The following is a 22,525-nucleotide window of genomic DNA, read 5'->3' on the forward strand; positions in this document are numbered from 1 at the left end:
GCTAGGGGGCTCTTCCTGCAAATACGCCGAGACCCCACAACTCGGACTTGCACCCAAAAGGGGCCTCAGCAAACAAACCCTCACGCGCGAGGGGCGTATAAAAAGTCAGGGGAACTCCCGATGGCCCTCTCGCTCCGCGCAGAGGCTAGGGGCTCTTCCTGCAACCTTGCCGAGACCAGAATGGGCTCGGCAAACAAACCCTCCGTCCGAACAAAAAGGATATGTGAAGGTCGGATGAAAAAGTCAGGGGACCCCCGACCGCCCTCTTGCTCCAGGCGGAGGCTCGGGGGCTCCTCTTGCATCCGAAGACCAAGACAAATGGTCTAAGCCCACGCTAGAGGTTTCATTACAAAACATGATAAAGGGCACTGAGCCCGTTACGGTCCAGGGGTTCGAAGGCTAGGCCTCCAAGAGGTTTCGACAGCCGCTCCAGGGCAACAGAGTCAGGGACGACTTTGGGGCGAGCCTACGAATGGCCCAGGCCCGAGCGAACAGTCGCTCGGGGCATCCTAAGTCGCGTCCGAGACCAGCAGGGAAGTATCCAAATGGGATCCCACCGTAGGGAGGCACCGAGCCACCGAGGCCCAGCAAACGGCCTCGGCACCCACTAGAGAAACCCTCTGGTACTCTTGGAGTGTGTCTCTGGACCGCTAGCCGTCCCCTAGCGAACGGGGCTCGGGCCTCCACTCGGACTACCCGATAACAGCTCACCGGAAGTGTCCACGCTCGTGCCCATCGAGGGTAGCCTGGCACATTCCACCCCTCCTTCTGAGCGAAAGGAAGCGTGAGGGTCATACCCAAAGTCAGGGGGGCCCTAACGAACCTCTCGCTCCGTGCGGAGGCTAGAGGACTTTTTCCTGCAGCCTCGCCGAGACCCCCGCAACCCGAACTTGCGCTTAGGGGCTCGGCAAATGCAATAAGAACTACTCGTTCAAACACGAAAATAAAAAAGCCCCTGGAGGAGTAACTCCACTCCTCCAGGGCCTCGGGGGCTACACCCGGCGGGTGCGCTCGCGCACACCCACCGGAACCTCAAGATACAAAACCCAATTCCTATGGGAGCGGGTACGAACCAAGCCTAGGCAAACCCTCAGCGAGAGTGCACGCACTCCCCTGGAGGCTCGGGGGCTATTGTCGGGTACCTTAGAACGGGGTACCCCGAGCGAACAATCAAAAGGGTCGCTAAAGTCCCATCAAAAAATAAAGCTAGAAGGTAAGCCGTGGGCCCCTCACCCGCAACGACCGAGCCCACCAGGCCTCCCTCCTCGCCTCGAGCCTCGCGCAGGAGGTCTCGGCACCTTGACGCGAATTCCGCCTCGCGCGAGGCTCGCCATGGAAGGCCTCGGCAGGGGGTGTGTTCTCCGTATCGCGCGAGGCCTCATTCTCCGTGTCGCTCGAGCCCGGCTCGTTCGCAGCCCGTCGCCCCCCACCTCGACCGACCCCCTGACAGCACGTCATGTCTCATTAATGCTTCAACCACTCCCGCAATCTCAGCCGGACGATGGCTCAACGCCACAGAATGGCCGATGGGACCCGAGGTCGCATCAGCGCCATACCGGCCGGGACAGGGCACGGTGGGGATTACCGGCCACTGTGCCCTAACGCTGTGTCCACGATCAGCGCCATACCGGCTAGGACAGGGTACGGCGGGAATTACCGGCCACTATGTCCTAACACTGTGCCCACGATCAGCCGCCCACTCAAGGCCTCGGCACTGTACACCAAGGTCTCGGCTATCTTGGGGTTCGTGCCTGCCGAGACCCCTCCACTGCGGTGCAGCCTCAGCACTGACCAAGTCTCAGCCTTGCGCACAGTCCGTCCACAGTGGCTTGCACGATCACCGCCGCACCCACTCCGAGGCAGTCCCGGGGCTCCCACGACGCACACGATCGGATGGGACGACCACGCCGCCCCAGTGCTCCGAGGACGGACCACTCCGATGACCACTCCGCCATAGGAACATGCTACAGGGCCCGGACACGCCGCCTCTGTTCACACGACACCGTATAGTTAGCTCCTGTACCGTCCTTGTTCTCCCTTCAGGCTATAAAAGGAGAGGACTTGGGCCGTTTTGGGGGGGGAAGGAACACCGGGTAACACATTGTAACACACGCACACATCCCAGCCGCCTGAGAGCAACGTCTCAAGCAGCCCACACAACACCTTGCCGAGACCTGGGACTAGCTCCCTCTCTCACCTAGCTTGTAACCCCCTACTACAAGCACTCCGGTGCAAGGAATGCAAGACCGATCTCTCAGACTGGACGTAGGGCATCGATTGCCTAAACCAGTATAAACCTTGTGTCTCTTTGCATCACCATCCGGAATCGGGAGCACGCAGTTCAAATTCACTAGTTGGTTGAGGACCCCCCGGTCCAAAACACCGACAGTTGGACTCAGCTCTAGTTTATTTCATACTTAAGGCCAATCTCAGTGGAGAGCTTCATTATGTTGTTTCCAAGATGGCCACGTCATGTAGAATAAAATAAAATATAGATGAAACACCCCTTCTCAATGGAGAGTTTCATTCTAAACTTGAGCATGAGAAAACCAAATAGGCCCTTAATCTAACATTTTTCTAGTTACAGTCGGCTAGAACGAGTGACGGTTTACAATCGAGTAGAACGAGTGATGCCCTTAACCAGGCAGCAGTCGCCGCCGTCCGTAGCAATAGTGGCATGGTGGCTCTTGGAACATCTTCATAGGACCCATTCACCACCGCCGGTAGCCTTCACCGTCGCCTGCATATGGTCTGGTTGGTAATACTTTCGTCAGTTTCCAAGCCCGTGCATTTTTTACAAAGTTGTGCACAATTTGTATTCCCGCGTCAGAAAGGGTTGCTTATAAAGCACGCTCCCACCCTATGTCTTTCTCCTCACCCATAACTTTTGTTCCTCATCACCACTTCTTGCTCCCTAGTGTTGAACTGCACGATCGCCCCTACTCAGCGTGGTGCAAGCCGCCACTCACCGCCGACAAGCTAGTAACCCACGGCGGTATGCCTCACCGGTAGGGTCCACACAGATCCACCAGTGACCAGGCTGCTACTCATCATCGCCGTGGCCGCCAATCCCGCAAGATCCAAAGGCAATGGTAATTCGTTCGCACTTCTCTCCGTCTTTCTTGGATTTTTATTCCCCTCTTCACTCATCTGAGTATGAAACAAGCTTCCATCTATTTACTAAGGAGCTCACGATCCAATCTCTACAGGAGCTCCTTCTCTGATTCAAGTGACAGTGCAACTGCTTCCATTGCCGGCCCCACTCCACCAGATCCTAGTCAAGAACTAAAGATGGAGGAGGAGGCATCCAATAAGAGGAACGAAGTGGCCATCCTCATAGACCATGTCTTCACCCTCATCCTCCAACTCCTCACCGCCTGCACCTTCTGCTGCTGCAAGTGTGTCTGTCGCACCTAGAATCGCCTCATCTCTGAATCTGAGTATCGTAAGGAGCTGCCCTAGATTGTCACTGGATTCTTCTATCGCAACTGGAAAGGCAAACACAAGTTCATCAGCATCAACGGTGAATACCCCTCCTTGACCTTCTTGCCCTTCCCCATTGAGGATGTTGTGATCTCAAATTGCTGCCACAGGCTGATCCTATGCTAGTGCGTTGGGTTTCGCTATGTTGTCTGCAATCCGGTGACTAACAAATGGTGGTTACTGTCGAATAACAACCGTTCTTTTGGTTCAACTCGCTTGGGGTTCGATCCGATAGTCTCCTCGCACTTCCAAGTGATTGAATATGGGAAGAAGAGGGCAGGTGAGTCCGTAGGTGTGAGCATCTACTCATCTAAGAGTGCAACATGGATGTTTAAGGATTCTGAATGGGGCAAGGGTGTTGTATGCATATATTCGACAAGTGTGTTCCTTAATGGTTCTATGCGCTGGCTGGAATTATCCCAGATAGTTGCTGTTGATATGCAGGGAAAGACATGGAGGAAAATTCATAGACCACGTGGTGAAGCAATCTCCATCCATGAAGCTCAGGTCAGTTGTGTTTATGTACTGCTAGTATGTTCAGGAAGTATCAATTTTCATTCTAGTCCTAGAAGACTATGGTACTAATAACTGAACACTGAAGCATACGGTGACCATGCTGGAGATATTTGGACAGGACAATATTCAATTTGGTTATGATGCTTGCTGTCGCATCTGGTTTTCTAAAGAATATAAAGAATACCAGGCGCTAACTATACGTGTGCCCAGGATGTCCACAGGACATATAGTGACAAATATGGAAATTATCAAAGACAAATGTTTTACTATATATCGAAACATATTTACATTAAGTCTTACATCTATTACAAAGTATAGCGGAAACTATTCTATATCTTCTCTTTGGGTCTCCATACTCCATAGGGACAGTTGACTGGGGGAGCACTCGCCATGTACTCTTAGAACTCCTTTGGAAAACTCATCACTTGATCCACCATCTGGTACCCATCTGGAATTTTTATTGGTGACAACGACAAGTGTCAGCTCACCATGCTCAGCAAGTATAACATGAGGTTATACAAGGCTCAAGAAGGCTTGACTCGGCTGTACTGCGGTAAGCATTTTTAGTTGGTCATATTTTATTTATTACACCTGAGTTACTAGGTTATGCTTAAGCTCCCAAGGTGAAAGTGTAATAATTATCATCAAGATTAATCATATCTCAAACAATCCATAGAACCATCTAACTAGAAAAGGATCCAGGCCGCTCGTGTCCATGAGCACAGCTGATATATCAGTTTTAGGACACTCTGTAGAGGTTGTACATCTTTCCCCACGAGTCATGATTCCCATTTGCCCGGGGGCCCGTCGACCCCCTAACACTTCCAAGGTGAGTAGGCAGGGATCACTACGAAGCTTTTCACCGGTCATTCTAATAAGTAGCAGCCGCTAAGGTTTCAATCTCCCAAGTGTCATGGACACCTTCCTCCAAGAGTGGCACACTTGATCCTAGTTCAGCAGTCACCTTGGCAGGACAAGCCCCATAAGCAGCATGGTACCCCCTCTTGCCCTTTCGGTAAGCTGCTGACAAACTAGAACAGCTCAAGATATTGAGCTAAGACCAGAGCCATGTGGTTCTCGTGGTTGTACTATAAGTCCTGGGTTGTCGCTTTAAGATTCTGTCCTTATGGAGGGCAGACTAGAGCACCCAAAAAGGCCCAATGCTCTGGCCGTCTTCTATCCATGTTGCTAAAAGGCATCATTTTAACCATTGATTCCATAAGTCATTAATCAAAATTAACATTATAGTATTTGGTGATTGCAAGCTAAGCAAAGCTACCCATATGCATAAACACAGGGTAAACAAGGAATACAGGATATCAAAAGTACTAGATAAAGTCCTTAGGGTTCATCATATTAGACACATGCATATGAAAGTGATTATAAGGTTATTAGGTAACAAGGAAACTCATGTTACACTTGCCTCCACTTGCTTGGTCCTACTCGTCCATCTGAATCATCCTTGAATAGATCCACTTCTATCGAACTCATCATCCGGTACATGCATATTGATTAAACCTAAAAACAGTACACCATGAATTACAAAAACAAGATAAAAACGATTCTAGCGTAAAGGGTGCGATCCTACAGTCGTGTGAGCGCAAAACCACAAAACAGAGCCACTTTTAAGATTATATGGGATTTTGAAATTTTAGGACCTTAAATCTGAAATTGACATTTGGATCAAAGTAAATATTTTTCTAGAAATAAATTTCAATTACATAAAAACGGAATTATGACTTGGATATCAAGGACTAGAGAGGAGGATGACTGTTACATAGATGAAATAAAGGGAACATGGACTACGGTATTTATAGAAATACTGGGAATATAAATATGAAGATAAAAGAAGGCGTACACGTATATGGCATGCAACATGACGAGGTGACGACATCATCAAGGAATAATCGTGGTGTTTTGATCTGTAGGCCTATTAGCTTGTGTGTGCCTGTCTACGTCGAGTAGATGCAAGCATGGTTAATCAGATGGTACCAGCACGCGAGTACTAGTATGATGTGCTGGACCCTGTACACGCACACGGTTCTGCCGTGCGAGATTTTGGTGCATGCATGATGCATGATGGCGCTGCTACTACTGTGCTTGTCCAGATTATTGTATTGGCTCTAGACGACGTCAAGCTCGCTATTGAGGAATTACATGGATGACTGCATCTTGGTGCAAAAGAAGATGAATCGAAAAGGGGCTGACGTGAGGGTGCTTCTCACCTGCATGTGATGGCTGATGGCATGGAATGATGGAGACCATTAGCAGTGGTAACTGGTACACGGTGAAGAAGCACAGATCGATGATGGCAGCCTGGTAAGGAAACTACGTGACTCCATCGCACGGCACGGCTTCAATCCTTTTGATCTGCCGCCATGAAAAATCAGAAGAGAACAAAGAACATGTATGGGATCAGCGATGGCATCACAACTGAACTTCATGGAGAAACCTCACCGGAACAGTTGCAACGGCAAGCGCCCCCGTCGTCTGAAGACTGGAGCGAAGAAGCAGACATCCGAGACGGAAAACTGAATGGTCAGATTGTTATGACTTAATAAAGGAGTGCTATTCCACCAGAGCAGCCATTCCTATCCCTGGTGGTGGAAACCGACGGAGCATGAAGTGGGCAATCAAGTTTGCTTGCTAAAGTGCATGGATTTCATTAATGGCATGCAGGCATACAGCACAAGAACGGGCGGCGTCCATGCATGGCAGCCAGGCGAAAAGGCAAGAGATCGATGAGTTGAGGTGTTGGTGGAACCGGAGAAATATGTTTGTGCGCATGGAGATGGGCCAGCTCGAGCTTAGGGCAGCCATGCATGACAGCAAACGGAAGGAGAGATTAAGATTTAGCATGCACGCTAGCATTAATACGTGAAGGATATGACTGTTATTAGCTATACATGCAAAGAATAAGACCATCCAATTAATAGGCCATAAGAAAAAGGAGAACAGGAAGAAAGGAATATGAGCCTAGAATTGACGATGGCTTTTTATGAGTAAGAAGTGATCACGTGAACATGCATAATATGAAATGGATAATGAATGATCAAAGATTTGGCATGAGATAAAAAGGATTTTAGTCAAACAAGGATTAAAGAGCTTGACTATGTTTTTAGAGATTATATTTAAATTACTTTTTCAAAGATTTTTAAAACTCAAACTATTTTTTGAGAACTATATAAAACATAATTTGAACTTTATTATTTTTTTCTAAATAAATAGAGCAAAACCCTATTCGAGGCCGAGTCGAGTTTTTGAAGTTCATTTTTCACACAATAAAATTTAATGCCCTCAGCATGAATACAACAAACGTATCAAGTTTAAATTTCAAAAGTTGAGGAAAATCACATTTTCACTGTTTCAATTATAAACAATATAACTAAATCTTGGAAAATTTTAGAAAGTTCATAAAACTATTTATTTCATTTAGTGTTTTCTATTCACGTCCCAAAATAGAAATTTTGGGGTGTGACATATGCGATGCGAACTACAGAGCGATTGCAGTTCACCTGAAATGGAATTTGATTTTTCTTGTTGGCGAGGACAAAAAACTGATCGCATATGACATGAACCTCAGAAAAGTTCTTGTCCTCCCTGCCCTGATCATGCGGTATCGTAGACCCACTTGGAGGCTACGTCTAGAGGGACCTCACTATCTTCCTTATGTTCCCTTGTTCATGGAGTCAGTAGGAGAGCAGTGAAGTTGCATATGTTGTTCTTTATTCAGGTAGGGAGTTGTTTTGATTCTATATACAGTCTAAATTTGCCTTGGTAACTAAAGCAATTGTATGTTGAATATTATTAATGCTGCTGCTTTGTGCAAGTTGTAGAGTCTGAGTACTTTTGAACGATTTTCCTGCAATGGCTAAGGGAGGAAGAAGAGGGGTTCCATGGTGCACTAGCTACCAAGCTTAAGGAAGCTTTGCCTTGCAAGCAGGAGTGCCAATCTAAAGGAGCAGAGCACATCTACCTTATTTTCGTTATGTAAGTCTGTAGGGAGCAGAACCTTTATTCTCCTATCTATGTACCACTTGTGTTAATTCTTGAGTTGACACAATTATTATGTTAGTGTCGTTTCTTATTATAAAAAGTACTCTTCGTTGTGGACATGATGAATGGTGTGTAATGATTATATCTGTATGGTGTATGTTCAGTAAGTTATTAAGGCCCATCTAAATTAGTAAATAAATTGTGAAGACCGGATGTAATTCTGTCACTGTCAGATGTAAGGGCCGTTGTCTGTTTGGTCATCACCGCCGTAACACTCGCCGTTGGTGAAACAGACGGCCAACACCGCCGCTATTCGTCTCATGCGGCAGGGGTCAATAGTGTATCACCGCCGAATTGTACTGCAATGCAACAGTGACCATTACCGATGACCAACCAGTTCATACGCTGAAGTGACGACGATGTCCACCTCGACACAGATGCGTCGGGCGCCAAAGCGATAGTGAACACACACTACACACAATTGAGTTGTTGTGTAAGGCGACTATGATCCTGATCATTGGTCAAAATGGTGGTGTTAGTGTACACCCACATAGGCGGGTCGTGGTACAACGCGATAAAAACAACGACCTAGTCATGGACAGATTATAGGCCAACACAACAGTGTTAGTGTACGCCAACACAGGCGAGTTGTGCTCTAATGCGATGAAAACAATGACCTGATCACGGACGGATCATAAGCCAACACGGCGGTGTTAGTGTAGACCAACACAAATGGGTCGTGCTCCAATGCGACGGAAGTAAGGACCTTATCACGGATGGATCATAAGCCAATACAGCGGTATGAGTGTACACCGCAGACAGTCTCAGATAGGGATGATGATGACTATGACTATCACTGCCGATAGCTTACTGCCAAGGCCGAAGTTGGACTATGATAGATGGGGGTTATGATGTGGCTATGAAAGGTGCGAGTGTAGTAGCGTAATGGTGGAAAATAAGACCCTCAAGAAGAAGGTGAATAAGCTCACTCGTGCCTTAGGCAATGCCAATGGTGGAGATGCCCGCTTGCTAAAGTGCTTGAGTAGCCAAAGGTTTTTTCTCAACAAAGAGGGATTAGGCTATACCCCCAAGAAAGGCAAGGCGGCCTTTGTCACTCCCAAAGCTAGCTTTTGTGAAGGGCAATGGTCGGTTTTGCAATAGATGCAAACAAGTTGGGCATATAGAGCAATATTGCAAGACTAACAAGAACAAGCAACCTAATGTATCCTCAATTAGATTTGATTCTTGTTATATGCTTGTTAAGGGTGCCAATAGTGTGAAGGCTAAGTTCATTGGTACACCAATTGTGGGCCCAAAGAAGAAGGTCATTTGGGTACCAAAGACCTTGGTAACTAACCTTCAAGGACCCAAGCAAGTTTGGGTACCTAAAAGAAATTGATCTTCTTTTGTAGGTCAATTATAAAGCTAGAGGAAGGCATTGGGTGCTTGATAGTGGGTGCACACAACATATGATAGGTGATTCAAGAATGTTCAATTCAATCAATGAAAATGATAGCAATGGGGTTGATAGTATCACTTTTGGTGACAATGGCAAAGGCAAGATCAAAGGTCATGGTAAGATTGCAATATCCAATGACTTGAGCATTTCCAATGTGCTACTAGTAGAGAGCTTGAACTTCAACCTATTGTCGGTAGCTCAATTGTGTGATCTTGGTTTCAAGTGTATATTTGGTGTGGATGATTTAGAGATCATAAGTGTAGATGGTTCTAACTTGATATTCAAAGGATTTAGATATGAGAATCTATACTTGGTTGATTTCAATGTTAGAGAAGCTTAATTGTCAATATGTTTGCTCACTAAGTCTAGCATGGGTTGGTTGTGGCATATAAGGCTTGGTCATGTTGGAATGAAACAATTGAACAAGTTGATTAAGTATGATCTAGTTAGAGGCTTGAAAGATGTCACATTTGAGAAGGATAAGCTATGTAGTGCATGTCAAGTAGGAAAGCAAGTTGGTAACACACACCCTAAGAAGAGCATGATGAGCACATCTAAGGCATTTGAGGTATTGCACATGGATTTGTTTGGACCAACCACTTACACTAGCATTGGTGGAAACAAATATGGATTTGTGCTTATGGATGATTTCACTAGATATACATGGGTGTTCTTTCTTGTTGACAAGAGTGATGTGTTTGCAACCTTCAGAACATTCATCAAGAGAATTCACAAAGAGTTTGAAACAACCATCAAGAAAGTGAGAAGTGACAATGGAAGGGAATTCAAGAATACAAGAATTGATAATTTCTGTGATGAGTTTGGGATTAGACATCAATTCTTGGCCAAGTACACTCCACAATCAAATGGCCTAGTTGAGAGGAAGAATAGAACCTTGATTGATATGGCAAGATCAATATTGAGTGAGTACAATGTGAGTTATTCATTTTGGGACAAAGCAATCAACAAGGCTTGCTACTATAGTAACCGACTCTATTGTCACCCATTGAAGGAGAAGACACCTTATGAGCTCTTGAATGATAGAAAACCCAACATTGCATACTTTTGGGTTTTTTGTTGCAAATGCTACATATTGAAGAAAGGCACAAGATTGAGCAAGTTTGAGAAGAAATGTGATGAAGGTTTCTTACTTGGTTATTCCTCTACTAGCAAGGCATATAGAGTTTAGAATTTGGCTAGTGGTACTCTTGAGGAGGTTCATGATGTTGAGTTTGATGAAACCAATGGTTCCCAAGTGGAAGATGAAAATCTAGATGATATGAGAGACACTCAATTGGTTAATGCAACAAAGAACATGGACATTGGCGAAATAAGGCCTAGAAAGGTGATTGATGTTGAAGATGACAAGAATCAAGTGCTCTCTAACTCAAATGTGCAAGCTAGTGGTTCTCATGATCAAAATCAAGCTAGTACAAGTGAAGACAAAGTACAAGACCAACAAGTGGCTAGTTCATCATATCAACCAAATGATCAATCAAGTGCAAGCAGCCAAGTGCAAGTGCTCCAACCAACCAATATTGCAAGAGATCATCCTTTGGATTCTATAATTGGTGATATCTCAAGAGGTGTGCGAACAAGATCAAGATTGGTGTTATTTTGTGAATACTTCTCATTTGTGTCATCCATTGAACCTAAGAAGAAAGATGAAGCTTTGTTGAATGTTGATTGGGTGAATGCTATGCATAAAGAGCTAAATAACTTCACAAGAAATCAAGTATGGAAGTTGGTTGAGAGACCTAAGGATCATAATGTGATTGAAACCAAATGGGTCTTTCAAAACAAGCAAGATCAAGATGGGATAGTTGTAAGGAACAAAGCAAGATTTGTGGCTTAAGGTTACACTCAAGTTGAAGGTCTTGACGTTTGAGAAACATATGCCTCGGTTGCAAGATTGGAAGCAATTAGGATCTTGTTAGCCTATGCTTATGCCCACAACATCAAGTTGTACCAAATGGATGTGAAGAGTGTATTTCTCAATAGGTACATCAATGAGCTTGTGTATGTTGAGCAACCTCCTGGTTTTGAAGACGAGAAGAAACCCAACTATGTCTATAAATTGAGAAAGGCTTTGTATAGATTGAAGCAAACACCAAGAGCATGGTATGAGAGATTGAGGGATTTCCTACTCTCTAAGGGATTCATTATGGGCAAGCTTGATACCACTCTCTTTACCAAGAAGATTGGCAAGGATTTGTTTATGTTGCAAATCTATGTTGATGATATTATCTTTGGATCAACCAATCAAGATTTTTGTGGAGTTTGGAAAGATGATGGCAAATAAGTTTGAGATTGCCATGATTTGAGAGCTTAGTTACTTCCTTGATCTTCAAATCAAACAAATGAAAAATGGTACATTTGTGAGTCAAGGCAAGTACATCAAAGAAATGCTCAAGTAGTTTGGAATAGATGATGCTAAAGCAATTAGTACACTAATGGGGACAAATGAAAACTTGGATAGTGATGCTAGTGGCAACATGGTGGATCAAAAGATGTATCAGTCTATGATTGAAAGTCTACTCTATGTGATCGCATCAAGGCCGGATGAGATGTTTAGTGTACGCATGTGTGCTAGATTTCAAGCCTCACCAAGAGAAAGTCATTTGAAGGCCACCAAGAGAATATTGAGGTACTTGAAGCATACACAAAATGTTGGATTGTGGTATCCCAAAGGAGCTAGATTTGAGTTGTTGGATATTCGGACTCCGATTATGCGGGATGCAAAGTTGAGAGAAAGAGCACATCGGACACATGTCAACTATTGGGAAGATCACTTGTGTCTTGGTCATCGAAGAAGCAAAATAGTGTAGCACTTTCAACTGCCAAAGCGGAATACATTTTGGCCGGTAGTTGTTGTGCTCAATTACTTTGGATGAAGGCTACTTTGAGTGACTTTGGAATCAAGTTTAAACAAGTGCTATTGCTTTGTGACAATGAGAGTGCCGTGAAGCTCACCAACAACCCGGTTCACAATTCAAGAACAAAGCACATAGATGTCTGCCATCACTTCATAAGAGATCACCAGCAAAAGGGGGACATTTGCATTGAGAGTGTGGGCACCGATGATCAACTTGCCGATATATTCACCAAGCCACTTGATGAGAAGAGGTTTTGCAAGCTAAGGAATGAATTGAACATACTTGACTTCTCAAATATGTGTTGACGCACCCCCATTATATGACATGCCTCTCCTTCGAGCAAAGCAGGGTAAAAATGATTGACATGTCATTCATCCTTTACTAAGGACTTGTTTAGTGCATCTAGTTATTCCTCACATGTCTTAGGCTTATTCATGAAAATCAAATGAATTTGATGCTTGTATGGTACCACTGTTGCTTGTATGCTTGAAATGATCTAGTGGTAGCATATGACATATTTGTGGGCTTGTGAACCTAGTGTTTAATCTAGAGAATGAGCTATGAGTGTTTAACTCAACATGGTACAAGATAACCCTTATTTGGAGGTGTGAAGAAGCTTGTCCTTGGATCAAACCGAGTTAAATATCTTTTGCGAGTGATCTAGATTGAACCAAATTGGAAAAATGATCCTAACTTCACATGGTTGCACCCCAAACTATCTAAAATTCGAGCTCACCTTTTGTGCTAATTGTTGACAAAGGGGGAAAGAAATTCACAAATATAGTAAGATAGAGGGAGCAAACAAATGAAATGACATTGTAAGGGGATCAATTAATTTGAAGCACACAAGTAGGGGGAGAAAGCTCACAAACTTGCATGTTGCATTTGTGTGTGTATTACTTGCATGGTACAAGTTTTAAAATCACATATCCTTGCTTGTGTGGTGTATGCTAGATTGTAAAAAATGATTGATGAAATGAAAACTAGCATGCATAGGATAGCTAGATATACCTTGATCTTTTACAAGTGGTACTAGAACCTTGCTTCTAATATTGATCTCATGAGGTATCTAGTTTGCCTTTGTTTTTTAAGTGGTATCTAGCAAACCATGGTGCTAAGGATGGTGTTCAAATGGCAACTCCGATGGGTATCACGCTTCAAAGGTCCATTCTTTACACCTTGGCATCATTTGGTAGCTATTACTCACCCAAACTTCAAATTCATGCATATGTGCAAGCTTTCAAATCCAAACTCTTAGCACATATGTAGGGGGAGCTAATACTACCAATTTGGGTTGATGAAACTTGTGCATAACCTTTACACATGGTAATATGCATGGACAAGCAACATGAATCCAAAAAAGATTTCATTGAATATCTTTGTAAATAGGTTGTCATCAATTACCAAAAAGCGGAAGATTGAAAGCCCTAGTTTGGTTTTGGATAATTGATGAAACCTAGGGACTAATCCTTGTGCCAAGTGTGTAGACATAAAAGGATGGTCCCATGCCAAGTGGTGGAGCAAGAGGATGATCATGATGGATTGTGATGACCAAAAGATGATCAAGTACTCAACTTGAAAAAGAAGAAAGAGAAAAACAAAAACCAAGAAGATTAATGCAAAGACAAAAGATAGGATTTTGTTTTGGCACTTAAGACACCATAGAGGGTGTAAGTGCGTTTAAGATCGATAGCCGTACTATAAAGAGGGAAAATCTTTGGCTAAGCGGTTATGGAGTGCCACTATGTGACATGATTCTTGCATATGCATTTAGGAACCTAGTGTGCTTATTTTGACCCTTGTAAAATACTTTAAAAAAATGCTAACACACATGCACACAAGTTCTACACTTTGTGGTTAGTAACTTAGAAGCAAGGGTGAAGTGGTTGTGGACTTAGAAAAAGAAAAGGAGGCGCGGGGTAGTGACCGGACGCTGGTCAGAAGGTGACCAGACGTGTCTGGTACTCAACCCTAGGTCTCAGTCAGGGGCATTGCACTGACCGGACACTGGGATTAGACTCGGGTGCTGAGTCTGGTCTGTTGACGCAGAGGAGAAGCTGTGCTCAGTGGTGACCGGACCCTGCACAGTGTTTGTGATCGGACGCGCAGGGGCCACGTCAGGTCAAGTGTGACGCATGCTGGCGTTAGTGTCGCTGGAGTGTAGAGCAGAGAGGTGTGTGGACCAGACTCCCAGGCGCATCAGGTCTACATTGACTAGACGCGTCTGGTCAGTAAAAATCCTCTCTGGATGCTTACTGGACTCGGTCGAATGCGTGGTGGCCGTGAGTCTAGTTGATTTGAGCATCGCGTCCGGTCATCCTTTGACTGTGGCATTGAACGTTTAGTTACCATTGAGTTCGAGCGGCACAGATTTAAACGGGGACACATGGACGGTCGTGGGCGACTAGACACTGGCCGACCGGACGTAGGGGCACATCCGGTCAGTGTGTCTGGTCAGCCCGAGAGTGCCCAACAGCTCTTTGAGTCTTGGGGCTCTATAAATATGAAGGTACCTGCTTGGGGCTCACTCTCTTGGCACTTTGACATACTTGACATTCTTATGAGCCTAAGCAAACACCTCCTACTCATCTCTATCATTGAGTCATCATCATAGTGAGATTCGGAGTGATTCCAAGGACATTTGCTTGAGTGATTGTATCTAGTGGCACTTGGGGATCGTTGTGGCTGCGAATTTCTTGTTTCTCTTGGTGGTTGCCGCCACCTAGACGGCTTAGAGCAGCGGAGGAGCTTCGGCACGTGTTGGTGATTGTTCATGGTCGGCTCCGGTGATTGTGAGGGGTCTTGCACCTTCCCCGACGAAGAGCCGCAAGGTAGCTCTAGTAAATTGCTTGTGTCATTGAGTTATCTCACTTGTGGGTAGGTTCTTGCGGTGTCCAATTATGTGGATGAGGTTCGTGCAACACCTCTTAGTTGCTGAACCACCAAGTGTTGGTCAACATAACGGGGACTAGCGTGCCGGCAAGCACGTGAACCTCGGGAGAAAATCTTATGTCTCTTGTGTGATTGGACTTCTCCCGATGATTGGATTGACTACATTGTGATTGGTTCAATTCTTCTACTCGGCGGTATAATCATCATATCCCCTCCTTTATATTGTTGCAAACTAGTTGCCAAGCTCTTTAGTGTAGCTAGTCTTTGAGAGCTTGTTAGTTCGGTTAGTGTGGCTCTTTAATTAGTATTTGAGAGCACACTAGCTTAGTGAGTAGTGACTTAGCTCTTGTGTGTGTCTAGTGATCATAGCAACTAGAGTTATTGGGATAGGTGGCTTGCAACCCTTGTAAAACTAGAGCAAAATTACATTACGTCATTTGTTGTACTAATCAATTGCTCTAGTGCCTTGTAGAATTTTTAAATACGCTATTCACCCTCCTCTAGCCATATTAAGACCTTTCAGCAGCCCGTGCAACCTCCTAGTTGCGGCCCTGCATGTCCTTCGCGCCCGAACACCGCGGCGGCCTCTTGCGTCGATGACCAGCGACAGACGACTTGGCCAGCGGCGGCGGCCGCGCTCCAGCCTGCGACAGAGGAGCTCATGCGGCCACGACGGTGTCGGCGCTGGACTCCCACCCAGAGGTGCTCACCCACGTGCACGCCAAGGTGGCCGCGGCGTGGTCGCCGAACTCGGGTGAGCCGATGACGGCGGAGACGATCTAGGGGACGCGGTACACCCAGGCTATGTGACGTGGGACACAAGAGAGGAGAAAGATTGGTCTTTTTTAATGAGAAAAATTAACGTGAGGGGTTAATTAAAAAATGCATGTCATGCTAGCGTTGCAACGTCAGCAAAAAATATCCATATGGCTGGCATGGTTCTGCGGTGCACCGCTTAACAAGTTTAGGGACCTAAAAATGAATTTTTCAAGTTCATAGACCTACGTGGCACAGACTTATAAGTTCGAGGACTACCAGTACATTTAACTCTTTTTGTTTTTACGCAAAACTAGCCCGAGGTATATGTTGGTGAGTTTTTTAAGCAAAAAAAATAGTCTGAACGTGTTCTCATGGTGGTCGCACTGGTCAGACATGCTGGCTGTTCGGTTGGCTGGCTGGCTGGCTGACCAGCCCACTCACCAAAGCATTGTTCATGTGAACAGTGTTTTTAGACAGAACAGTATTTTTCTCTCATAATAATCTATCGAAACAGTATTTTTATTTATTTTTCAGTCCTACTGAACAGCCTGACGATAACAGGGTGGAGCTACATTATGCCATCCGGTCGGCTGACCACTATGATTTTTAGAATTCCAACAAGAAAATACTGTATATAGTGCTAATAGTTCCTAATGACTTCATCTATTTTGATGGTCATCTGGCTAGATTCGCCACTGCATGATAAAACCCAACGTATCCGTGCACAGTGCAATGTTGCCATGCTGTGCAGTTTGGGGCTTTATTTTGGACAGACCAGGCTGAAGCTCCCTTTTTCGGCCTGAAATAAGCAAAAGCATAGGAAGCCCCCAAAAAATGGCCTAATGCAAAAAAAAAAAAAAAAATCCAGGCTCAGGTTTGTCAAAGTATTAGGCTCTCGGCGGCCCAAAGTATTTTTCATCATTTCGTTTCAAAGAAAAGTATTTTTCATTAGCTTTTTAAAAGTTGAGTGCATGAACAGGTCTAGTGTATGTAAGTTGCTCTCTAATTTTGCTCAGCTCCTAGTAGTAGTAGATGATTCTAAAGCTAGATGCCACGTTGGCTTCTCTATGGGAGTCTGTTTATTTCTCATAATAGTTTCAGTGGTGCAACGGAGTGGTGGTGCAACTCGTTTATTGTTCGCTAGAAATCCGCTAGGTTTGACACAGGGGTGTGTCTTATTATTGTGGCTATATTTCTTTCATTCAATTGTATAAACGGCTTGTGCGTGTCCATCGGTAATGAGAAGCACGTGAAGACTTGGTCAATCTTAATTAAGATTCATCGATTTATTGATACCAGCAAACGTGCTCGTATATTGCAACATAACCTAATATGTATAGAAATTAGACTCGATAACTACGATTTGTTCTAACTCATATAAGTACACGTTATAAGTCCGTGTCACATGTGAGATGTAGAAAAGTGTGACACAATATGTTTTGAAATCGGACTACGTATCAATAATTGCTAGACGCAAGTTGTTCAGATTCGTATGAGCACGGGTTACTGGTTCAAGTCACATGTAAGACATAGAGGGCATGATCCAATACGTTTTGAAATCCGACTCCAGATCAATTGTTGCTGGACCCAAGTTATTTACTCTAACTCATATGAGTATGGGTTATCAATCTGAATCATATACGAGGCATGGAGAGCGTCAGTGCAGTATGGAAAATAAAAAGTGGACGAAAGAAACTCTCAACTATCTGGATAATTAGAGAGAGAGGTGGATGAAAAAATTAAAATTGAATGTTGGATCTTTAATATTAGGCGTGGATTTAGATATAGATTTATTTACAGATTTGATTTGACGTGGGTTAGCCGGTGGCAGTTTTTTTATTTATACTGTTTTTTTAGAAGTACACAGTACAACGTACACGCACGCACACTCACCCTAATGAACACACGTACGCAAACCCTACCTCTATGAGCACCTTAGAAGGTCTGAGCCGGCAGATCTCGAGATTCATAAAGTCACTATAGGCGTCTCGATGTCGACGGGAACATCGCCTACCATTGAAAGCATAGCGCCGTTAAATTTAGAAAAATACAAACACCCATGCCAAGTTGAGGACTTGAATCCGGGTGGGCATTAAAAAAAACATTGGGTCTGGTCCGTGGACCGGTCTATGATTTTATGGGCCTCAAGCCCTCGAGGCAGACTCGTTCGCGAAAACACGGCCCACGAGGGATGAACCCCTGTTGCTGTTGGAGTGGACAGACCAAGACCAACACCAACTCGGCGTGCTCCTCGGGCGGCGGCGGGACTCTTCTTCCTCTCCAAGAAGTACCGCCGCCACCACGCGCCGCAGCTCCCATACCACCCTCCCAGCCACCTCGCCTCGCGCACAGATCGCACAGACGGCAATGGCGTCCCCCGAGCCCGCCGCGCAGCCGAGCCTCGCGCAAGAGAGCCCCACTCCCACACCCGCCGCGGCGCCCTCGGCCGCGCCCGCGGCTGAGCAAGAAGGGCCGCCGCAACCGCAAGAACCTGTCCCCGATGCGGAGGCGGAGAGCGCGGAGGGGGAGTAAGCCGAGGAGGAGGAGGAAGGTGAGTGCGGGTTCTGCCTCTTCATGAAGGCCGGCGGCTGCAGGGACACCTTCGTGGCGTGGGAGGAGTGCGTGGAGGCGGCGCAGAAGGACGGCGACGACATGGTCGAGCGCTGCCACGAGGCCACCGCCAACCTCAAGAAGTGCATGGACGCGCACGCCGACTACTACGCGCCCGTGCTCAGGGCCGAGGAGGCCGTCAACGAGCGCGCCGAGGCCGAGGCCTCCGCCGCCGCTGCGGCGGCCGACGACGCCGCGAAGGGCAAGGGAGGGGAGCCAGCGATTGATTCGGAGAATAAGGAAGAAGCCGTGCCCCAGCCGGCTGCTTCCTCGCTGCCGACGGCCGGCGAGGCGAAGAAAGAAGCAGCAGTTGCTGAGAAGATTTGAGTATAACCAATTGTTGTTGGGTTGGTTGTTAGGTTCATAATACTAGTTCGTGAGATTAATTTTGGTTCCCTTTGTGGGGAAATAAGGCTGTTCTGCGCATAATTGTCGGACGTGGCACGCAATTTATACTGAAGAAATTTTGATACTGTTACTTGATTTTGGTGATGCTACCTGATGGTGTATGCTACTCTTTTCACTGAAACCATAAGGATTATTGTCTTACATCTTGCATTGAAATTACATAACTCCCATTTTGTTTGTGAAAAAAGGAATCCAGCCTGTTCGTTTTGGCTGAATTGGCTTATAAGCCATGGTTGAAAGTATTGCTGACTGGTTTGGTGTGAGAGAAAAACACTGTTCAAGCCGTGGATTATAAGTCAGATACGAGCGAATAAGCCGAAACGAACAGGCTGGATGTGTTGGCCTTGTTCTCCTGAATAAGCCTGAGAAATTAAAAATGGGCGTTTTTTATGCTCTTGTGATGTCAAAGAGTGGTACTTGTGAGACAATGCTGGGTAGATCCAGGAGAGATTCGCATTTAGTAACTGTGGTGTTCTAAGCCGGATATGGCCTCCTCTGGTAACTTTGAGATTTTACCTTCGATCTGTAATATGCAGCAGTGACAGGATTGTTAAGCAAGTCTATTATGCAAATACTCTGACTGTAGAAGCATGTTTGAATGCTGGCGACAATTCTTCTGTATTCTTTTTAATTGCTTACTCATTCGTGTGGTTTGAGATGGACTGTGACTTGTCCATCCCAATAGCTTGTTTTGGGCTTATTGTACGGAAACAATCTGTTGTAGAATGCCCTTAATACTACAACCTATGAAAAATGGAAAATACCATATTTTGGACTGTTCGTTGTGGCACTAAAGTGGTGGTTGTGTTTGATTGGATAAGCTAGTTTACAGTTTCATCTGAGATTGTGATTTATGTTATGCTTAGTTGGTGAGAGGCTATTAGCACCCACCTTTTTGGAGCTTTCTTAAGCTTATACCTGCAAAATCATCTCCCGGTTGAGATGGTTTCCTCACAAACAGCTTTACTAATTATATTCCTGTTTAAGTGTTGGTCGAACCAGTGAGCTTTTAAGCAAAGTTCCAGTAATTTATTCGTTGTAAAAATACTCTCATTGCTTCGGTTCTGAGGTCCAAACATATTATTTCACAGTTTTGTTTCAGTTCACTGAAAACATTATGGCAGACCAACAGGATTTTACAGTTAGGATTCAGGGTTATATATGCTCGGTTTGTTTCTATCTATGGTTTCCCTTCTTCGAATAATATGAGTATCATGGGTATTCATCTTAATACCTTGTTTTCACTGCAATTTCTCTTCGAATAATATGAGTATCATGGGTATTCATCTTAATACCTGTTGGTGATGTATGCTACTCTTTCTTACTGAAACTATAGGGACTACGCTTCACTTGTTGCATTGACATTATAAACCCTCGTTTATTCTTCGCAAAATACTGCAATGTCTAAGATTGATGTGTTGACATTATTCAGATGGATAAACCTGAGATAATTTTAGATCGGGAATTATGATGCTCTTGTGCAACATCAAAGTCTGGTGTTTTAGAGATACAGTGCTGGATCAGCCCGGGAAGATTTCACATTTGTTAATTGCGGTGTTTTACAACGGACATGGACTCTGTTGATTCTGACATTTTAACCTTCGATCAGTAATTTGCAGTAGTGACAGGAGGACTGTTAAGTCTATGGAAGCATATCCTGCTTGATTGCTGCTGATCATTCCTCTGTATTCTTTTTTGATTGCTTTGTTGCAGACTTTCAGCTGCGTCGTTTGGGATAACCTGGGCCTTGTCAATACCATTAGCTTGTTTTGGGCTTATTGTGCAGAAACAACATGTTGTAGAATGTCCTAAGACTAAAACCTGTTCGGCTGGTTGGATCTTGGCTGATTTTGGCTGGTTGTACAGTTCACCAGAATCAGCTTCAGCCGATCAGCAGAAGCACCAGCCGTTCGGCTGAATTAATTGCTGCCAGGAATTTGAATTCAACAGCCACCATTCAAAACCTGGCGCCAACAGCCCAGCTCTCAATACATACTTGGCGCCAATGAACAGCAAACTGAACCCACCATTTACAAGGCATACATTTCATACAAATAAATAGTTGTCCACATTAACAACTACCAGGCTCAATACTATGTTCATCAGCAAGACGTACACCCAGGTCTTAATACAGTTCATTTGTCCACCACAGTACTCTACTATACATGGATTAGTGGAGCATTATACAAAACATGTAGCTGTTCCAACTACCATTTGGAACAACTACTCTACTATACAGGTCTGCTCCACGAACACCAGATATTTGGCCATTCGCAGAATATCTGCATATGCCTAATTTGTAATACTACCCTACTAGTTTCATTTGACAACTACAGCTACATCTAAGAAATGGCCTAAGTGGAATCTGTACAAAATTTGTACCAGTTACACGGCACATATGTAACAGCACGAAGAAGATACCCATGCAAAATACCCTTACCCAACCATCGCTGATCTTCATGCCATCCTCCAATCCACTTCAACCATCTCCTCAACCCGACCGGATCACCTGCAGGTGCACACATTCAGATCGGACCCAACTTAGGCATGAATCAAATCATTGTTAAATGACCAAAGTGTCAACACAATTCACTTACTTCAACTGCAGACTTGCTACTCTAAACTTTACCCAGTCACGAACCTTACCCATATCCTGAGTTGAATTTTATGCTAGCCAGGCATGTGTCCATTCGTTCATTGGAGTACCTCGACTAGGAGGCTTCAGACCCTCCATGTAATTGTCCAGTCCAAAACAAGCCAAAATAATATTGGATTGTTTCTCTCTCGGATAGTGAGCAACTCCTTGCATCATTTGCCATCTAGCTTTGAGGACACCAAATGACCTTTCTATTACATTGCGCAGACTAGAATGGTGGAAATTGTACACCTCTTCCCAATTCTCAGCACGCCTCCGCTCAAACTCCCTAAGATGGTACCTGTTGTTCCGATACGGCCCCAAGTACCCCGCTTCACCTGCGTAGCCCGAGTCTAGCAGGTAGTACCTGCCTGCAAACCACGATACACATAATCAATTTCAGCTACACTTGAAATTTAAAACATCTAAGTCGTGTACCCTTGATAGTCAGCATACCTTGAGGTGGGTGCGGCACTACTACATAAACGCTTTGTAGGGGTGGCTCCAGATGATTTGTAGGGGCGGTTTGGCCAGCCGCCCCTACCATAATGTCTCTATAAATCATGTATTTGTAGGGGCGGTTCCTAGACCGCCCTTACAAATCGATATGTAGTGGCGGCTGGTGTTATCAGCCGCCCCTACAAATTGTAGGGGCGGCTGGTAACACCAGCCGCCTTTACAAAATAGATTTGTAGGGACGGCTGTAGTACCAGCCGCCCCTATAATACCTATTTGTAGGGACGGTTCAGTCTAGAACCGCCCCTACAATATATTTTTCCGCTAAAAAAATTCAAATTTACAATTCAAATTCGACCAGAACATATATATATATATATATATATATATATATATATATATATATATATATATATATATATATATATATATATA

The 22,525-nt window shown here is 44.8% G+C and overlaps 1 protein-coding gene across 1 annotated transcript; it reads left to right on the plus strand.

The window, feature by feature from the left end:
* The first annotated feature begins 18,258 nt into the window (after positions 1-18,258).
* Positions 18,259-19,060, plus strand: LOC136545198 (uncharacterized). Its single transcript, XM_066537245.1, has one exon. It carries the CDS (start codon positions 18,556-18,558, stop codon positions 18,916-18,918), a length of 363 nt encoding a protein of 120 aa, XP_066393342.1. The 5' UTR covers positions 18,259-18,555; the 3' UTR covers positions 18,919-19,060.
* The last annotated feature ends 3,465 nt before the right edge of the window (positions 19,061-22,525 follow it).

This window comes from Miscanthus floridulus, chromosome 3 (assembly GCF_019320115.1).
Source record: "Miscanthus floridulus cultivar M001 chromosome 3, ASM1932011v1, whole genome shotgun sequence".
In the NCBI taxonomy this organism is placed as follows: Eukaryota; Viridiplantae; Streptophyta; class Magnoliopsida; order Poales; family Poaceae; genus Miscanthus; species Miscanthus floridulus.